Source organism: Microcaecilia unicolor, chromosome 12 (assembly GCF_901765095.1).
Source record: "Microcaecilia unicolor chromosome 12, aMicUni1.1, whole genome shotgun sequence".
Lineage (NCBI taxonomy): Eukaryota > Metazoa > Chordata > Amphibia > Gymnophiona > Siphonopidae > Microcaecilia > Microcaecilia unicolor.
Window position 1 is genome coordinate 24,856,993 of NC_044042.1, and position 20,882 is coordinate 24,877,874.

At 45.6% G+C, this 20,882-nt stretch overlaps 1 protein-coding gene across 1 annotated transcript in view; it reads left to right on the forward strand.

Annotated features, from left to right (window-relative positions):
* Positions 1-20,882, forward strand: part of CACNA1S (calcium voltage-gated channel subunit alpha1 S) — a 125,889-nt gene that overhangs the window by 83,224 nt on the left and 21,783 nt on the right. The window contains exons 28-35 of the mRNA XM_030220411.1: positions 479-562; positions 1,929-1,988; positions 6,576-6,704; positions 9,225-9,290; positions 10,291-10,382; positions 11,466-11,625; positions 17,232-17,359; positions 18,663-18,759. Coding sequence (XP_030076271.1) covers positions 479-562; positions 1,929-1,988; positions 6,576-6,704; positions 9,225-9,290; positions 10,291-10,382; positions 11,466-11,625; positions 17,232-17,359; positions 18,663-18,759 — 816 coding nt within the window. The remainder of the gene's footprint in view (positions 1-478; positions 563-1,928; positions 1,989-6,575; positions 6,705-9,224; positions 9,291-10,290; positions 10,383-11,465; positions 11,626-17,231; positions 17,360-18,662; positions 18,760-20,882) is intronic.

Here is a 20,882-nt window from a genome sequence, read left to right on the forward strand (position 1 = left end):
ATAAATAGGCTCGGCAAAATAACCAGCATCTTTCTCAGTAACTGCTTGTAGCCAGACGTCCAATTTTGGGTGGGCATCTCTCCATCTCCTCCCTCCCTCCCGCCCCCAGGGGATTAGGAGTCTCTTAACTCCACTCCCCCAATCCCTCAGTACCTTTTAAGTCCTCTAGTTCTTCGCCGGCAGTGACTCATACTCATTGCTCACGCTGGACCCAAGCCTTTCCTCTGGCACAACTTCCTAAGCCCATGAACCGGAAGATGCATCAGAGGGAACACTGGGAGCCGGGGCGAGCAGTAGGTATGAGCCCTTGATTGCAAGAAAGCTTGAGACAGGTACATAGGAGCTCTAAGGGAGAGGAAGGGATAGCAGATGGTATGGATGGGCAGTCTGGACAAATCATATGGTCTTTATCTGCCTTCACTTTTCTTAGTTTTGATGTATCCATGTTTCTTCCTCGTTCTTTGTGCCCCTCCTGCAGGGTTATTTCGGAGATCCCTGGAATGTGTTTGACTTCCTAATTGTGGTCGGCAGCATCATCGATGTGATTCTGAGTGAGATAGATGTAAGTTTTTTTGCCATTTGTATTCACAGATGTGATGTTGCTGTTGCATTATTTCCAGGATCCCAACAACTCTGCATTTCTCATCGGTTGATCTCCCTCCCTCCCAACTGAATATTGAGTTATGTTTTTTCCCCATTTCTTTTCTCATTGGTTGATCTCCATCCCTCCTACCCGCTTGCTTTCTCTTTGTCTCTCACTCCTGCTGCCTAGCTTGATTTTTCTCTGTACCAACTTGCCTTTACTCTCAGATTCAGGAAATTTCTTTGGTCCTTGCAATCTGTGCATCTGCTTCCAAATTAATGCATAAGAGGGTAATGCTATACCTCTAGGTACATTGTAAATAGTATACGCATATTTTCCATTGTATGGGTACTGGTGAATTTTCAAAAGTATGCACATACTTCTGCTTTGAAAATTGCCCCAGGGAATTGTGTGCTAACATTAACACCTGCTCTAGGCCATGCACAAATTTGCCAGATTACATCCACATATGCTTATATCGTCTAAAGTCTGCGTCTATTTTATGCCTTTGTGTATTTCAAATATTAATTGTCAGTGTTCTTATTGGAATCTGTCAGGTACAAGTGTGATTGGTGAAACAGAACCATTTAGGGGGTCATTCTATTAAGTGTGTCAAAATTTAGGCGCTAAATAAAACAGTGGTGATGACGAAACAGAAAGTCTGAAATCAAAAGGTGCCACCAAATTCTTTACTGAATCTTCAATAGACTCGGAACGAATCGTGTTTCGGCCTAGGAGGCCTGCATCAGGAGTCTGAAGATCAACATGTTTGGAGCCGTGGACTGCGTTTTCTGATGAGAGATTTTTCGGTCTCTTTATTTTTTGTCAAATCTTCGGAGATGAAGATACAGTGTACAGTGAACATATTTTATTTACCTTTCTGCGGATCTTCAGACTCCTGATGCAGGCCTCCTAGGCCGAAACACGATTCGTGTCGAGTCATAGAATTAGAAGGGTTAATAAAATTTTAAGAAATATTAAAATACAAATCCCTCTCTGTCCCCACCCCTCGCAATGCCTCTGAGCAGTTTGGGTAATCTTACACATCCAGGTTATAAGTTTACCTGCGTATCAGAGCGCAATTATAAGAAAGCCGATTTCTGCTCTTAAAGCATGACTTTACCCACAGAAATGCTTTTGAAAATTATTCTCCAGATGGTTAAAATATACTCTCTAAAATAATATACTCTTTCTCAGCTATGTTATTCTCAGTTTTTCCCTCTTCACCTCTTTCTACCTATCTCTCAATCCCTCTTTTTCCTCTCTGTCTCTATTTCTCCACCAGTCTCTCTGCTCTTCTGGATGGAAAGCTCTTCATTCTCTGATGTCTCTCTTCTCTTTACAGACTCTCCTTGCTTCCAGCGGAGGACTGTACTGCCTGAGTGGTGGCTGTAACCCTGGCGCTGTAATTATCAGCTCAGCATGAGCTTCCGGTGTGCCTTGTTAATAGTCTTAGACAGCGCATGGGTCTGGTGAGGCTATGACTGTGTGCCCTTACGCTGGCGCTCCCACATCCCTCTTTTCTGCATGTTGTCCGCATGGCATGGAGTGCAGGGGAGCAGGAGGGTAAGTGTCTCCCCCTAGTGCACAAGAAAGAGGCTGTCCTAACTTTGGGGCCCTTTCACTAAAGGGTTGCCGTGCCTAAATCTAGGCAGCACGTATAGAATACACTTAGGCGGAAATGTTTACTGTGTGGGATTTTTTAGGCACCTTATATAAAATCTGGCCCTAAATGCTAAGAAACCCATTGTATACCTATGGATTCCTCAGCATTTAGTGCATCCTCAGCTTTAGTAAAAGGGTCCTTTAGTAACACATCTCTTTAAGAGACTTCTCAATAAACATGCAGCAGCCCGTTTGCTTTGGAAAATTGATGTGATGAAGCAGAGTTAGAACACAGCCCTTATATGATACTTACCTGCTGATATGATCATCAAAATTGCAATTAATAAAATTGTTGAGAAGTTGTTATATGAACAAACCCCCATGTGCCTTCACATAGTTGGTATTTCCCTCTAGATCCCAACACAGTCCATGGTTCACACCAACAGCTTCTTTAAGAGGACTTACTTTCATAAAATTGAAGAACACAAGGCATTTTATATTAGAGATGTCCTGTGTAACAGTAGTTCCTTTCTGTGATCTATGAATATCATCTTGCATACAAAATTAAAATAACTAACAATAGTATGTTAATGCAGTGGGGTACATTGTGGAAGCTGTTAGCTTAGCGGAGTTTAAAAAAGGTTTGGACGGCTTCCTAAAGGAAAAGTCCATAGACCGTTATTAAATGGACTTGGGGAAATCCACTATTTCTGGGATAAGTAGAATAAAATGTTTTGTACTTTTTTGGGATCTTGCCAGGTATTTGTGACCTGGATTGGCCACTGTTGGAAACAGGATGCTGGGCTTGATGGACCTTTGGTCTTTCCCAGTATGGCAATACTTATGTACTTATGAAATTTATAACAGGAACAAACACTGTTCAAAAGTCCTGATCTCAAAGGCCAAGGTTTTGACATTAATCTATCAAAAGGTGGTGATGTTCTGTTTTAGAGGTTTGTGGTAGCTTTGACTTGGCAGCGAGCACAGACCCCTCCCACATACAGACAACAGAAGTTTAAACCAGTAGGAAAAGTCTGCATCATAACAACACTCTGTAAGCCACATTGAGCCTGCAAAAAGCTGGGATAATGTGGGATACAAATGCAATAAATAATAATAATAATATTATAATATTTTAATTCATTCAGTTGGGTTCACTACATAACATAAGCCTATCTTCTCACTCAGGGAGACAAGTCAGTTCGACATAAGCAGTCCTTCAATGTAACCACCACAAAGGCCTGGGCTCTAATAGGCCTGTCACTCGGACACACAAATGGGTTTTAGTAGTTTCTGCCCATAGTGCTCAAACTCCTTCTCGGCAATCCTCCAGCTATGGCTGACCAGGTTTTGAGGCTTCCCTCAGCTACCACAGGCAGGGAATGGAGACTATCTTCAACCACCATTGGCAGGGCAAGGGAGTCTCCAACTCCCCTGACTCTCTCATGCTCAGAATGTTTATTCTTCTTGATCTGGGCCATACCCTCCTGCCTAAGTTTCCAAGGTTTGGGTCCGTTAAGGTGGCCGGGGGAGGATGTGCCTAGGGTTTCACTAGGCACTTCTTCACAGGGTTGAAGTATTGTTAGTTACTTTCTGTTCAGTTTCTGTCTCTTTCTCGGAGGAGCTACAACTTGCACCCTATCTCAAACTGTAACAGATGAAAATCTCTGTATTCTACATAAGGTCCTGTTTCACATTCCTAATTCATCTCATTCTTGAACATGTTAGAAAAAGCTCAGAAATATGAGGTGGTAACCAATCCCACACAGCAGAAAAACTTAATGTAAGGGAGGAACAAGATGGAGGATTACTTGAAGATCACCCTAACTTGAAGTCTCCCCTTGATCTGATTTGCACTTGAGACAACCAACGGGGTTGCATCACAGTATCAAATTTAAGATTAGGGAAAAGAAGAAACTTTTTTTGAGATAACTAAGGAAATTTTTATTTATTTATTTATTTATAATTTTTTCATTTTACAAGGATCACTTGCAAAACAGTAAAACAGAGATGATTGTACATTAAAACAATATTAGAAGAAAACAATCTCAAGATAAATGGATTTTATACAATCTTTCTCTTTCTTAGACCACAAAATAAATAGGGAGAGTGAAACAAGATAAGGAGATCAATTTAAACAACAGCAAACAAAGAAAACGTGGTATTAACCCGATTATCCCCGGTTATTATTTATCTAAATCATTATTCCACATTGATCATCTGGTTGGTTTCTTCAAGACCATAACGGTGCATAGTCCATCAATTTCATTGGAAACATACTTATTGTCCAATATTAGTGAAAGTAATACACCTGATTTCATTTTTTTCCCCTTTTAAAACCAGAAATTGTTTAACAATACAAACCCTTGAATCTCCAATCCAATTCCCGCTGATTAAAGTAATCCCAGTTTCACAGGCTTCACTCCTTTTGAATTAATATATTAAGAGGAATCATTTCAGAGGAAAAAAAACATTAGGAGTCATACCCGGAACGCTGGGAAAACAACAATCTCGATATTAATCATCTGTAACAATATTCATTTTGTTCAAATTTTTCTGGTCTTTTATCATTTTCAAATCTTAACCATTTCCTACTTCAGTAGAACTTCATTTGCTGTATATTCTCAAAGGATTTGATTAGATTATCCATGTGGCTCATTAACAAGACTATATCTGAAGCAAAGTCATTCTCTACCACCGTCAGGTCCTGGAGCACCCTCCAGATGACATTCAATGCAAACTCCACGGGAGCCAAAAACTCCAAGCTGATAACTCTTAAGGGTTTAGGAGTAGCATCGCCGACATGGGTTCAGCTGTAAACGACTTCCGTTTCAGCATACACTCCTGACTCACTCCTCCACTCCTTTGGGCATGGTGGTTAAATGATTTTTGAGCGATGAAGTTGTTTCCAGGTCCAAGAGCATTGACGCTCCTTCGTCGGCGCTAATCAAAGGACTCATCAACCCAGTCAACTATGGGCAGCTCGTCACACAGCGGTCCCACACTTGCTGCACAGGGGACAAAACGCTGGTCATCGGCGGCTGACCCCCCATTGTCCCCTTCCTCTGTTAAGGCAACTGCAATGCAGAGAGGAAATTTCAAGTGAACAAAAACTGAACTTCAGAGGACAGCTGGGCCGTTGAGTGTACGAGCTTCAGGTCATCATCTTTCCCCTCTCCCTAATTTGGGACACTCTTTGTCTGGTTTCTCCTCAGAGGCCTGTCTGATATGGGTAACCCTTCAGCATAGCCCTCTGAGTCATTGAAACACGGAAGCCCCTCCACCACTTACAAGGTGGTGTCCCTTCGGAGGGGAACTAAGGAAATTTTTTAATTCTGTATCAGATTCAGAGGGAAGGCTTGAATGCTCATAGAGATATTAGAGCTAAAGGCCACTGTATATCACTTATTTATCATTTGCTGTAGCAGGATGGATGTTCCAAATGTATGCAAGACCAGCTTAACCATTAAGAGACTAGGTGGTTACCTGTGGCAACTGGTCCTGGAGGAGGGTAGAAATCAGCTGCATCCAAAGCAATAGGTTCTGACAGTCATACAAACTCAAAGAACCATCAGCACATGCTTCCATTTCTAGAGGATCATTTTAGGAGGGGTGGTGTGGGAGTGACCAAAACTGTTGAGTTTAACTATCAGATTCAGGAATGGGGGAATTATCTATGGGCCTAATTGAGGGAAAGCAAGGCTAAAGGTTTGCTGAGAGTGCTTAATACCCTGTATGCAAACAGCTGCTTATAGAATCGTTTTGAAGCTATGAAAACCTATATGTTATAACATAACCCAAGCATGACAATTAAGGCATGAGGTCTTAGCATTACTGCACAAAAAGATTTTGTCTCTTAAGCCCGTTACCTCTATTGATCTGCAGTGAGAATCTCAAATATGCCTCATGAAGATATTAACCTCCTGAAATATGCTATGATTCTTGGTGTTCCATGGGGGAGGGAGACTTTATTGCATGCATTATGGATGGTCTTCTTGATTGGTGGAGGCAGGGATTCAGCAATTCATGCTGAGAAAATAAAGACATGTAATTCATGCTGCACTTGTGAATCAGATATATTGAACAGAATTGGGTGAGCAAGGCATGATAACGTGAGAAGGATATCCATATTGTTAATAAACTCCTCCTTTCTGAACTACCAGATTGATACTTACATAACTCCTTTGTAAATGTGGCCAAATCTCTTGAATGTAGGTGCATCGTACATATATACACTAGAATATAGTGTCTCACACTGGTAAATGAGAAAAGGATTTGTGCGTCACTAATGGACTGTAGAAGACCCATCTGCTCCTCAGGAGTTGTCACTTTCTGATGTACTAATGCTATATTTAAGGAAACGAATCTGCTTCCTCCTTTTGCACAGGATGCAGAGGACAACGCCCGAATTTCCATCACTTTCTTCCGACTTTTCCGTGTCATGAGGCTGGTGAAGTTGCTGAGTCGAGGAGAAGGCGTCCGGACCCTCTTGTGGACTTTCATCAAATCCTTCCAGGTTGGTTGAGTGAAACTAGGTACAACTTGTAATCTTGGGGAGACGCTGGAGACCAAGATGAAGCTCCCATGAGTGGACAGACTGTACAGTGGGTGAATTCTACTACTACTAATCATTTCTATAGCGCTACTGGACGTACGCAGTGCTTTACACTTGAACATGGAGATACAGTCCCTGCTCAACAGAGCTTACAATCTAATTAGGACAGACAGAGAGGACATATAAGGGATAAGAAACAGTTGAAGTGAGGATGATAAGGTGAGGGTTCTGAATGGGCGAGTGGAGGTTAGGAGTTAAAAGCAGCATCAAAAAGGTGAGTTTTTAGCTTAGATTTGAAGATGGCCGGAGATGAGGCTTGACGTACCGGCTCAGGAAGTCTATTCCAGGCATATGGTGCGGCAAGATAAAAGGAACGGATCACTCGACATTCTCCCTATCACACTGGTCATCCTGATTAATTCTGTTCCCTAAACACAGTCAAAGTAACACTGCACAGGCTTCGTCTCCCCAAAGACAATCCTTGTGCTGCTGCTCCTTGGGGATCATTTTCCCACTTGTTCCTGGAATGCTGCATCACGGAGTAATTTTCAAAAGCCCTGTTGCTATACAGCTGAATAGTCTCTCGTAACCAGCCTCTATGATACAATATCATGAAAGTACAAGATTTTATTGGTCCCTGTCAACACCCTGACCTCCTTTGTTCTTCAACTTTTGACTCCCACTGAAAAAGGACTACCAGGTCAGATGGTGCACTCCTCATCAATTTGGTGACTTGCAAGCACACTGTGCTGCTTTGGTAAATTAAGATACAGGCAAGAAAGGTGTAGTGGCAAACACAGTACTGGGATGGAACTGACTGCAGACAACTGCTTCATGCTGTAAGTGCATCAAGAAAATAACCATGCCTTGTCTAACAGATTTCAGCACTAGTTCATCACATCATATTTCATCTTCCCTGTCTGCTCAGTTCATAACCTTGGGGTCATCTTTTGACTCCTCACTCTCCTTTCCTTTCTGAGCACACTACCAAAACCCTTATCCACACTCTCATCACTTCACACTTAGACTTGCTTCTCACAGGTCTTCCACTAAACCATATCTCTCCCAGCAATCTGCCAGATTCTGTTGCATGACATATTCTAAATATATCGGTTAGAGCTAATAGAGTATCTCAATGTTTAACAAACCAATTCTAAGTCCTTGTACTCTATGAAATAACTACTGTGGTAATTCAATGGAGGAAAAGCCTCAAATGCGGATAGATACTCCTTTGTTGAAGCACAACCTAAGGGAGCGATATCTAATCATCACAGGCTGAAAAAACCTCAACTTTAATAAGGTGATTCCTAAACACTCAAACTTGTAATTGTGTAAGGATCACTTTTCTTCCAGCTGTTCAATCGATGTGTCTGTCTTCCACGGCCCGACTTTGGCCGAGTTTCGACTCCTGCTTCAGGGTACCGTGGTGTCTTATAATCAATATATTAGGTGATGCCTATCAGCACGCGCTAATCTCGCGCTAAAAAATTATTTTCATTTTGTGGCACGGGAGGTGTGTCCATGGGTAAAGAGAAAACATTCCCTGCAGTAATTGGGTATTGCGGGTACATTACCAGGTGCTGCCCGATTAGCGTGGGAGCCCTTAGCACCTACCAAATAGGTAGCAGTAAGGGCTCCTGTGGTATGGTTTAGTAAAAGGACCCCTTTGTTAATTAAACCAGGGGCAGACTGGCAGTGATTTGGGCCCCCAAGCAGTAAAGGTCATTGGGCCCCTCCCGGCTGCTGACTCACCACTGCACCACCGCCCCCCCTCCTGCACACTACAGCCCACCACCACCACCACCGTAGTTGCTGCCACCCTCCCACACACTACAGACCCCTGAGCCTTAGTGGGCCCTTCCCGCTCCTACCTTGAAGGGCCCTGGTGGTCTAGTGGCTTCTTCAGGGGCAGGAAAGAATCCCACTCTTTTCTGCCCACTGCCGCTACTCTGCCTGGCGCCGCCATGATTTCAAAATGGCTGCTGAGACTTCCTGTGGGACTGCCACAGGAAGTCTCGGCGGCCATTTTGAAAACACAGTGGGGCCGGGCAGAGTAGCGGCAGTGGGCAGAAAAGAGTGGGATTCTTTCCTGCCCCTGAAGAAGCCACTAGAACACTACACTAAAGAGTAGTGGCAGCAGGCAGGAAAGAGTAGGATTCTTTCCTGCCCCCACAGAGGCCACTAAATCACCAGAGCACTTCAGGGTGGGACCAGGGAGGGCCCACTGAGGGGAGTGGGGAGAGGCTCTGGGCCCGCTAGAGCTTCTGGTTTCTCGAGCACTGCTCAGTGGCCTGAAGGGTCAGTTTACCCCCCCCCCCCCCGAGTTAAGCCTGCTGGCACTTATGCAGTTATGTGTACACATGTGTGCATAAGAAAACATTTATGGCCATAACATGCAAATAAATGTGGGCATCTAGGTTATTGATTAGTCCTTTAACTGACATGTCACATGCTCTGTTAAGTATTTGCTTTTCTTCTCAGGCTCTGCCATATGTGGCTCTCTTGATTGTGATGCTCTTTTTCATCTATGCTGTGATCGGCATGCAGGTAAAAAGACTAGCGGGTGGGCAGAATACTGCATGAGGCTTCAGGGGCATAGCCAGACTTCTAGGTGGAGGGGGCCAGAGCCCAAGGTGGGAGGGCACATTTTGGTCTGCTGTCCCCCTCCCCCCTGTCACCTCGTCGCCCTGCCGCTCCCCACCCACTTCTGCTGCTGTATATATCTTGGCTGGTGGAGGTCCCTAACCCCTGCCAGCTGAAGCCTTTGTTCAGTGCTGGTCTCTGGTGCCGCCACAGGCGGCAGCGCCGGAGACCAGCAGTGGACAAAAGCTTCGGCAGGGGTTGGAGGCCCCCGCCAATCAAACCAAGGGTCCGGGGCAAATTTAGGGGGGGCCCAGGCCCCCATGGCCCCACATAGCTATGCCACTGCGAGGCTTCTGAGAAAGGGGCAAAGCCCCACTCTTTGCATGGATTTCTTTACTAATCAGCCAGTGACGATCCTAGGTCGGCTGCCACCCGGGGCAGATTGCCGATGTACATGACACCCCCCCCCCCCCCCGGCGCATCAACCTCCCCCCCCCCCCCCAGGTGCATTCTTGGCTGCTGAGAGCGGCTGCGCAGCTCTCGTCTCCGCTGGCTCCCTGCTCCCTCTGCCCCGGAACAGGAAGTAACCTGTTCCGGAGCAGAGGGAGCAGGGAACCAGCGGAGCCGACAGAAGTGTGGCTGCTTTCTGCACCCCTGCAGCAGCGTGCACCCGGGGCGGACCGCCCCCACCACCCCGCTCTTGGTACACCACTGTAATCAGCTTCTAAGATCAAAACTTATATACCTAATCAGGAAGGTGTTGCAACACCAGTGTTACTACATTTATGGCTTCCAATCTGCATGTGGGGGTTGGTTACTGCAAAGTCAGCAACACCGTAGAATGGGGGTACCCGGTGCACCATTATCAGCGGTATCTGAAGCATGTGAACATATGGCAGAATTGGAATAGTACATCAGGGGCGTGCCAGATCTGCGAGTAATGCTTGTGCTTCCTACTCCACAGGTATTTGGGAAAATTGCATTGGTAGATGGGACCCAAATCAATCGGAACAACAACTTCCAGACGTTCCCTCAAGCGGTGCTTGTACTGTTCAGGTCTGTGCTCTTCTAGTAACAACAACCCAAGCAGCATCCTTACCACCTCACTACTAAAACACCTTCAACAGCAGCACCCCCAACCCCTCAACAATGCACCAGTGCTGCCACCAGTAACACACTGCAGGAAAAAACAAAGACCATCCTCAAGCATTTCTGTCCATTTGATCTCACTGTATCACAGGATGCAGGGCCGTGCCAACACAGTAAGTGCGGTAAGCACCGCAGGGGGGCGCCTGCCTTCAAGGGCGCCGTGCCGTCAAGTTGTATTTAAAAAAAAACCTTACTCCTACGCTCCATCCCCGATTCCCCGGCACTTTAAATTTACCTTGCTCCGCCTCCGACGTCTGCGCGGCGTCAGTGAAAGAGCTGCCTGTCTGACGTCTCTCCACTAGCCTTCCCTTCGCTCGTTCGTTCCCTCTGTGTCCCGCCCTCAAGGAAATGACATCAGAAGAAGGCGGGACACAGAGGGAACAAAGGAGCGAAGGGAAGGCTGGTGGAGAGACGTCAGACAGGCAGCGCTTTCACTGACGCTGCACAGACGTCGGAGCCGGAGGCGGAGAGAGATAAATTTAAAGCTCGGGGGGGGGGGTGCACGCCTGCAGGGGGGCGCCTACTGATGGTCTACAGGGGGGCGCCAGAGACCCTAGGCACGGCCCTGACAGGATGCAAGGAATAAAGACTATCCCCAGGCATTTCTATCCCTTCTATTTCACTGTATCACATGGTGCAAGGAATAAAGACTATCCCCAGGCATTTCTATCATTTTATTATACACTATACAGAATAAAGAACATCTCTTTACCTTTCTGTAGTTTCACCTTTGTTAATCTATGCAAGGTTGATTGGGTCTATTACGTAGGTGAGCTCTGGAGCCTGACCCTGTCTATCCTATAGTGTCAGAATTCCTTTAATGCCAGTTTCCGCTACTACCTGAAGTAACTCCACTTCCAGTCAGCCCTTTCCCCTTCCTTCCTTCATTTCTGTCAGGTACTTGTGACCTGGCTTGGCCACTGTTGGTAGCAGGACATTGAGCTAGATAGACGATTGGTCTGACCCAGGATGGCTATTCTTGTATTCTAGGTGTGCAACGGGAGAGGCCTGGCAGGAGATCCTGCTGGCCTGCTCCTACGGGAAGCAGTGTGACCACGAATCGGAATTCAACCCTGGGGAAGAGTACACATGCGGAACTGGCTTTGCCTATTTCTATTTCATCAGCTTCTACATGCTCTGTGCCTTCCTGGTCAGTTTGTTTTTCCTAACTCTTCTTTCTTTTACTGTTATTTTCAGCTAGGCTGGTATAGAGTCCCTAAATGGCTCCAGATCTTTAGGATAGAATGATCCTTTCCTGGTTTTACTTCATTGCATGCAGGGACTTGTAGTCCTGCTTCCCTTAGGGAACACAACAGGGGACTTTAGTACTACAAATTCCTTCATGGAATAATAGGGTAAAAACAAGACTGGATCAACTTCTCCTGAAAGTCTGGAGCCAGTTGACAACTCTAATGGAGAACCTTATGTTCAGTGTTCCTTCTAGAGAGCTGCATGGGGACAGAGGTTTCATCCATCCCCACCCATCCCCAATCGAATCTAACCCATACCCATCCATTCCATCCCCACCTATCCCCACAATTAATCTCTTCCATCCCCACCTGTACCCGCAGAAGTCAACATTGTTACTTAGTCAGGATCGGGAGGCGGGGCTGGTGGTTGGGAGGCGGGGATAGTGCTGGACAGACTTGTACGGTCTGTGCCAGGGCCGGTGGTGGGCAGCGGGACTGGTGGTTGGGAGGCGGGGATAGTGCTGGACAGACTTGTACGGTCTGTGCCGGAGCCGGGGTTGGGAGGCGGGGCTGGTGGTTGGGAGGTGGGGATGGTGCTGGGCAGACTTGTGCGGTCTGTGCCAGGGCCGGTGGTGGGCAGCGGGACTGGTGGTTGGGAGGCGGGGATAGTGCTGGACAGACTTGTACGGTCTGTGCCGGAGCCGGGGTTGGGAGGCGGGGCTGGTGGTTGGGAGGTGGGGATGGTGCTGGGCAGACTTGTGCGGTCTGTGCCGGAGCCGGTGGTTGGGAGGAGGGGCGGGTGGTTGGGAGGCGGGGATAGTGCTGGGCAGACTTATACGGTCTGTGCCCTGAAGAGCACAGGTACAAATCAAAGTAGGGTATACACAAAAAGCAGCAAATATGAGTTATCTTGTTGGGCAGACTGGATGGACCGTGCAGGTCTTTTTCTGCCGTCATCTACTATGCTACTTGCTCACAGCCTCTATTTCCTCCCAACCCTAACAGCCTCCTGTGGTTTTTTTTGGATGGTATTTACTATTAAACCAATGAGTGTTCCAAGCCTCAATCTGGTGTTCCAGCTCCCTCTCTGGGCATTCCAAGCCTCATTTTGGTGCTCCATTCGCCTCTCTCAGTGCATTCCAAGCCTCATACTGGAGTCACCAGAGATTTTGACTACACTCCTGTGGGCATCCCATGGCAACTTCTTTCATCCCCACAGGAATCCCATAGTAACTTCTTCCATCCCCATGGGAATCCCATGGAACATCCTCCATACCCGCAGAAATCCCGTGGAATTCAACTCTCTATTCTGCGCTGAACAGGAATCCTCCACCTTCAGTTCTGCTGGGGGGGGGGCAGTGATGTGCTGGAGCCGGCTCGCACCAGCTCGCAAGAGCCGGTTGTTAAATTTTTTAAGATCTTGCGAACTGGTTGTTCTGGCAGGCGAGCCAGCTCCCAGGGGTGGCGCAACCCGGCGGTAAGCGAGGTAAGCATGGCAGGAGGGCGCCACAAGCCATGCTTACCTCACCTCCCACAGCCCTCGTTTGCCTGCGCCAGTGCTCCTGCACCACCCTGGGGGGTTTAAATCTTTTATTTACCTACGTCGTAGCGGCCGCAGTGCAAGCCCTGCCCGTCTCTAGCCTTCCCTTCTTCTGACATCATTTCTTTTTTCCGCGAGGGCGGGACACTGACAGGAAACAAAGGGAAGGTTAGAGACGAGCAGGGCTTGCACTGACGCGGCCGCTGTGACGGAGGTAAATAAAAGATTTAAATCACACAGGGTGGTAAGAATAAAAAGAGGGATGTTGGGGGGAGAAGAGAGCGGGCAGGTGGACATGGGACCGGGACATGGGTGGATGGAGGGGAGGGGAGAGGAAAGTTGCTGGACATGGGTGGATGGATCATGGAGGGGAGGGCAGGGGAGAGAGGAGGGTTGCTGGACATGGATAGATGGAGGGGAGAGCAGGGGAGAGAGGAGGGTTGCTGGACATGGGTGGATGGAGGGGAGGGCAGGGGAGAGAGGAGGGTTACTGGACATGGATGGATGGAGGGGAGGGTAAGAGAGAGAGGAGAGTTTCAGGACGTGGATGGAGGGGAGAGCAGGAGAAATTCTGGACATAGATGAAGGGGAAGGAAGACAGGAAGGAGATGCACATGGATGGAGGGGAAGGGGGAGAGAAGAAATGCTGGACATGGATGGAGGGGAGGGAAGAGAGGAAGTGAGATGAACATGAATGGAGGGGAGAGAGGAGAAATGCTGGACATGGATGGAGGAGAGGGAAGGGAGAGAGAAGGAATGCTGGACATGGAGGGAAGAGAGAGGAAGGAGATGAGGGAAAAGGAAGAGAGGAGAAAAACTGCACATGGATGGAGAAAATAGGCAGAAGCTGAATCCACTGGACAGTCAAGTCTGCGGAGGACCCAGCTTATTAAAGTGATCCAAATTCAACTATGAAACTGGGAAAACTAGATGGATAGACATATTGGAGTAATTCTATAAATTGGCATCTAGACATATGCACCACTTACACTTATAGGGGCCAGTAATCGATTGTAATGTGCAAATGTGCACTAGGCATTATTCTATAAGGTAACGCCTAAGTGCTATAGTGTGTAACTGCAAAGAGGACCATCTATATAGACAGAGCATAGTTGAGCCATGGGCGTGTCTTCAAGGGATGCACATAACTTATTGAACAGCCAACTGGAGAATAGAGGATAACACACTGACTTCCACACAGGGAGTATCGAACAAAACAGATTTTTATTGAGGCACCAACATTAGACCCAGAGCAGTGGTGTTTTTGGAGCCAAGGAGGGGCATAATCGAAAGGGACGCCCAAGTTTTTCTGAGGATGTCCCCTCCCATGACGTCCCCGTGAAGGGGCAGGGAAATCCGTATTATCAAAACAAGATGGACGTCCATCTTTCATTTCGATAATACGGTCGGGGACGCCCAAATCTGGAAATTTAGGTCGTCCTTAGAGATGGTCGTCCTTAGACTTGGTCGTTTCTGATTTTCGGCGATAATGGAAACTGAGGACGCCCATCTCAGAAACGACCAAATCCAAGCCCTTTGGTCATGGGGGGAGCCAGCATTCATATTGCACTGGTCCCCCTCACATGCCAGGACACCAACCGGGCACCATAGGGGGCACTGTAGTGAACTTCAGAAATTGCTCCCAGGTGCGTAGCTCCCTTACCGTTTGTGCTGAGTCCCCCAACCCCCCCCCCCCCCCCACAAAACCCACTACCCACAACTGTACACCCCTACCATAGCACTTATGAATGAAGGGGGGCACCTAGATGTGGGTACTGTGGGTTTGTGGTGGGTTTTGGAGGACTCACATTTACCATCACAAGTGTAACAGGTAGGGGGGATGGGCCTGGGACTGCCTGTCTGAAGTGCACTGCACCCACTAAAACTGCTCCAGGGACCTGCATACTGCTGCGATGGACCTGAGTATGACATTTGAGGCTAGCATAGAGGCTGGCAAAAATATTAAAAAAAAAAGTTTTTGAGGGTGGGAGGGGGTTAGTGACCACTGGGGGAGTAAAGGGAGGTCATCTCCGATTCCCTCCGGTGGTAATCTGGTCAGTTCGGGCACCTTTTCGTAGCTTGGTAGTAGAAAAAAAGGACCAAGTAAAGTCGTCCAAGTGCTCGTCAGGGACACCCTTTTTTTCGATTGTGGGTCAAGGACGCCCATGTGTTAGGCATGCCCAAGAACCGCCTTCGCTACACCTCTGACATGCCCCCAGGAACTTTGGCCGTCCCTGCGACGGAAAGCAGTTGGGGACGTCCAAAATCGGCTTTCGATTATATCGATTTGGACGACCCTGTGAGAAGGAAGCCCATCTTCCGATTTGTGTCGAAAGATGGGCGTCCTTCTCTTTCAAAAATAAGCCTGAATGTGTTTTAGTGATTCACTGCGGTTGACGGTATCTTTATTCAGCTACGACACAGCTTTTAATCTGAGGTATTAGACAAGGTTTTGCAGTTTCCAGTATTACATCGACCCATGAAGCAAACATGAAACAAGACCCGCGTCAGGCCTAATGTTGATGCCTAATGTTTTGTTGGATACTCCCTGTGTTGAAGTCAGTGTGTTATTCTCTGCTCTCCTGTTGGCTCTTAGACTTGCGAAGATGCTCATAACTTGTATCACTTGGCACATCTAGGCATGGCAATTTACAGCTGCTGTTGACAAAGCATAAATGGTCATGACTACACTTAAGCATGCCCATGCCAACTTATGCTCGTATTCTATAATAGCAAATGCCATTATAGAATTGCTGCCCAGAGCATGGCATTGGCATGATTAAATGGAGGCACTGATTTATAAAATTGTCTCCATCATCCCCAGCTACCTGTGGGCCACCTAGCATCTACAAGACAGTAAATTTCAGTTCTTGCTAGATGCAGCTGTCAGCCCCCTTCCACACTTGGAGTGGACAAGGGGCGCATATCTGGGAGCCGTTGGATGATCATGCAACCCATGGGATTTCTTTCAGCAAGGGTGAAGTCTAGCTTCAAGGCCTTTGGATCTTGGAACACTGTTTTGTGGTTTTATCAATAAAGACACACCTACATCAGATTACTGTGTTGCCAAGTTGCCTGGTTCAAGGAGGGAGACGTTTTGGCCTGTCTTTCGAATTTACATTTCCAATTCACTGTGGGATGTATAGTCCCTGATTTTACCGATTGAAATCAGTACTGCGGATCTCATAATGTACCAAGATAAGGTTGTCAGATATCCAGACCTGGTCTAAAATCTCCCTCCTGGAACTTAGTAAATTGTAGTTAAAGATTACTCCAAAAACTTTCTAGGTATTTTGAATTCTCTAAATTGTACCTGGTTTGTCCTGATGCTTCTCCTCTCCATGATGTCTTTGAATGGACAAGATCATTTCCCCTGGGCTCGAATGAGATCCTTCTCACTCTTCTGCCTCCCCTCTGAACTTGCATTGATGTTTCACTTTTGGGAGAAAGATGACCTCTCTTCTGGGTAACACTTATAGATATTCTGAAACCTACCAATTCCAATGATTGGGATAATTCCCAATAGAACGAGTATGAGAGGTACTTACCTCAATAGGAATCTCACCAAGATTCTCACTTGTAAACACTCCTTCTTAGAACCCAAGGGCACCAACCTTCAGCTCTGAAACAACTACAGACAGAGCTCAAAACCTTTTCTTATGATCTTGGTTTTATTATACCTGCAGCTCTCTAGGCTCCACTTATTTTCGTGTGCCTGTCTAACACTATACTTTCTAAGACCTCATATGTGTGCACTGAGAAGGATATATTCTAGTGCTAGACCTGTAGATCCCCTTGTCCAGCGAAAGACACAGGTAAATATAATTGTCCACACATAATTTACTTAACATGAAACTGCTTCTTTACTTCCATTTTGAGTCCAGCAGGTTAATGTGTTACCAGATCCTCTGTCACATGGTCTCTGCCACTGTGTGTTGTCTTTTGCTTGTTCTCATGCACTATGCTGTGTTACGATCCCATGCTCAGTTGGGAAAGGGATGCATTTCATGTCTCTACCATTTTTAGATTATTAACCTGTTTGTGGCTGTAATCATGGACAACTTTGACTATTTGACCCGTGACTGGTCTATTTTGGGCCCACATCACCTGGATGAATTCAAAAGGATTTGGGCAGAATATGACCCAGAAGCCAAGTAAGTGAGAAGTTCTGTTCACACAGGAGTTTGTGTTCCACCTGAAACTTGACTCTGCAAATCCAGAGCTATCTGCATAGTTGTTTCCCAACCAATACCCAATACAGTCATTGTGCACCATTGACATGCATTGGCTAAGACAATAGGATATGAAACCCTCCGGAACTTGCTCCATAGCAGCTTCTTGGCCATCACTCAACAGTTACTGAGAGTCTTACCAGGATCTCCTTCCTCTCGTGGTCTTCCCCAGAAGCCATAAATGCTAATCTGCAGTTGAGCTGTACAAAATTACATATTTTACTATTCAGTCGAATACGAATAATGAAAAATATTATTTGGCCGAATACAAATAATGTGCATTGAGCTTTACCATAATAAATAATTTTTAAAAAGCAACATGAAATCAGAAATCCAGTGTTTATTTCAGTAGGATTTAGCACAGTAGGGCCCCAGATTATTCGTATTCAAATTTAAATCACTACTCGGCCGAATACAAATAATGTATTTGGGCACTATTTGGGGCCGAATCGATTGGAATGTATCCTTGGATCATCACCCAGCCATGCATTCAAAGTGTGTTTGTTTGTTTTTTGTTTTGACCAACTAACTTCCTCTGTGTTCCTTGACTTTTAACCATACTGGGACTCTACTGTTTGCCTTTTTCTGACAATATGTAGCCATGAATCTATTGTGAAGGACACCAGAGTTCTGCCTTTCTAAAGCCTTTTCCCTTCACCTTTCTTGTCCAGCCTGGTGTCACAGTGGCAACTCTTCACCCAAAGGACACAGCCCCACAAAGGGTGCAATTGAGCTGTGCATTCTCGTTGCCGGAGAATGTAGTAGCAGCCTTACGGAGCTTAAGGGGGTTTGGACAGATTCTTGAGTGAAAAGTCTATTGAACATTATTAAAAATCTTTTTTTGGGGGGGGAGGGGGGGTTGCCGGGTTCTTGAAGCCTGGATTGGCCGCTGTCGGAGACAGGATGCTGGGCTTGATGGACCCTTGGTCTTTTCCCAGTATGGCGGTGCTTATGTGCTTATGTACAACAACAGAGTTCCCTTCCAGGACCCCTGAGTGCTGCCTCCTCAGGAGAAGGTCTGAGAACTGTATCACAGCTTCTTCCACACTAACAGACAGCACTGCCTCTGAACCATGGGGTTATTGAATGCCATTTGAATATTTCATGTATTTCTTGTCTGACTCTTGTGGTGTCCACTACTTCTTTGCTATAAAGTAAGCCTTGAGATCTGAGTCTTTTGCTTTTCAGGCACATTTGTAAAGTATTTGTCTATTAATGCCTGCAGGGGTAGAATCAAACATCTGGATGTGGTGACCTTGCTGCGGCGTATCCAGCCACCTCTTGGTTTTGGAAAGTTTTGCCCACATCGAGTAGCTTGCAAGGTAAAGATGACATGGCCATAGCAACACAATTTTTTCTTAAATCTTTCCCTCCTTCCCCCTTTTTTATACTAGGCAATATACCCTGACTGTTTGGTTTTTTCCAACGTTCTGTGATTATATCCATAAGGACTTTTTGGTAAGATTGTTTTATTTACTTTTCTTTGATATAGCTATTGGCCCCCTCTGTATTATACTATTTTATTCTTTTAATCACTCTATATGGTAGTGTCTTTTGAGTTTGATTGGTATACTTTTCTCCCAAATCATTTGGTCCTCATTTGTCCAAACATTTTCCTTGTTTTGCGAAACTGACATTTAATTTTTACAAATGTTTATTTTATATATAGTTTCAAGAGACATTTTTTTATATATATATGTAATGTCAGTTTTGATTAATAATAGTCTATGATTTTTATCTATATGTTATAATTTAGACCCCTGAGGCAGGCGTTTATACGCTGAAACACGGCCCGTATCGGGTCATTTTCCGAATAAAAAGAACTGCATTTATCTCCATCCTGAAGGCCCAGTGTTGCTTTTTTTTCTGCTTGTATGCTATTTTACCCTCTCTTTGGTTGCCTTGTATGGCCATAGCAGTGACCATCTCTTCTATACCCCTCCATTCCTACACCTCTTCTCTCTCTCACACCCCCCCTCCGCATCTAACCTTCTCTCCTCAGTGTTGGGAGGTCTCTAATGTGCCCAAACCCTGCCATTCACATTGATTAATTTCCAAATTCTTTTCTGTTCTGAGATGGTTCTGACTGGGAGCCCAAGTTGGGTTGGGCTTTTTCTCTATTCCCCACTTCTGTTTCCTGTGTTGCCAGTTACCCCTTGTTTCACCCTCTTTTTTTCCCCCAGTATATCATAATGAATGGAGGCAGCAGCCAATTGGACACTTGTTATATTACAGTTACAATTCTTATATTCTGTGTTTTACGAGATTTAGTTCTAAGCGGATCACTAAAAATTATTATCAATAATACCCAATACATACTTCTGAAATAAAAAGGTTAGAATTATCTTTTTAAAAAGATTAAAGCTAAATAAAGATCTAATATTCCCTGGAAATGACAACCAAAGAGTTGCTGCTTGATAACAAAAATACTGTATGAAATAATTTCCAATATCGTATATTTATTTATTTATTTATAACACTTGTATCCCACATTTTCCCACGTCTTTGCAGGCTCAATGTGGCTTACAATACATCATGAATAGTGGAAATACATTAGAAATAGACATTTAGTGTTACAGAAGGATCTTGGGCTAGGAAATGCTAATAGATTAAAATGACATGTAAGATGGGTCCTTAGCCATGAAGGCCTACATATATCCAGGAATGAATCTATATAATCTTCCTCAACTATGTATTTCTCCTCTCCGGAAATGGTAATCACCACTTATAGAATTATGTAAGCCACATTGAGCCTGCAAATAGGTGGGAAAATGTGGGATACAAATGTTATAAATAAATAAAGAAATAATATCTTAAATACTAAACTGTCAAGTTTAAATATAATTCCCCAGATTCTATATAGCGCGACCAGAGTTGTGCGCGCAAATCAAGTCATATTCTGATTTGCGCACACAACTTAATTATCTTAACAAGCCAGTCAACGCTGGTAATTGCCACTTCACAGGCAATTATTCATACTAAGTGTCATTAATTAGAATTTACGCGTAGAACTTGTTAAGCGTATTCTGTAAAGTTCTATGTGTAAATTCTAAGATGCAGAACCGAAAAATGGGCATGGCCATGGGTGTGGAATGGGCGGGTCATGGAAGTTTCTAAATGTATGCATGCTGATATAGAATGCACCCGCTCCGCTCCTAGCTTAGGGGCCCTTTTGCAGAGCAGTGGTAAGCCCAACGCGGGCTTACTGCTCGCTCTTCCGGGACTACAGCCGGTCCAACGCTGCCGCCAGTGGCAGTCCCACCCTGAGCGTGCTCCATTTCTGGGGCAAAAGAAAACCCCTGGAAATGGCTTGTACGGCAGTAAGCCAGCGGTAATCGGGCATCACCGCACGCGGCCTCAGTGGGTGGTGGTAAGGGCTCCCCGTCACATGGCCATGTGGTAAGAATGCTGTTACCACATGACCATGTGTGCCTGGGGTCTTTTT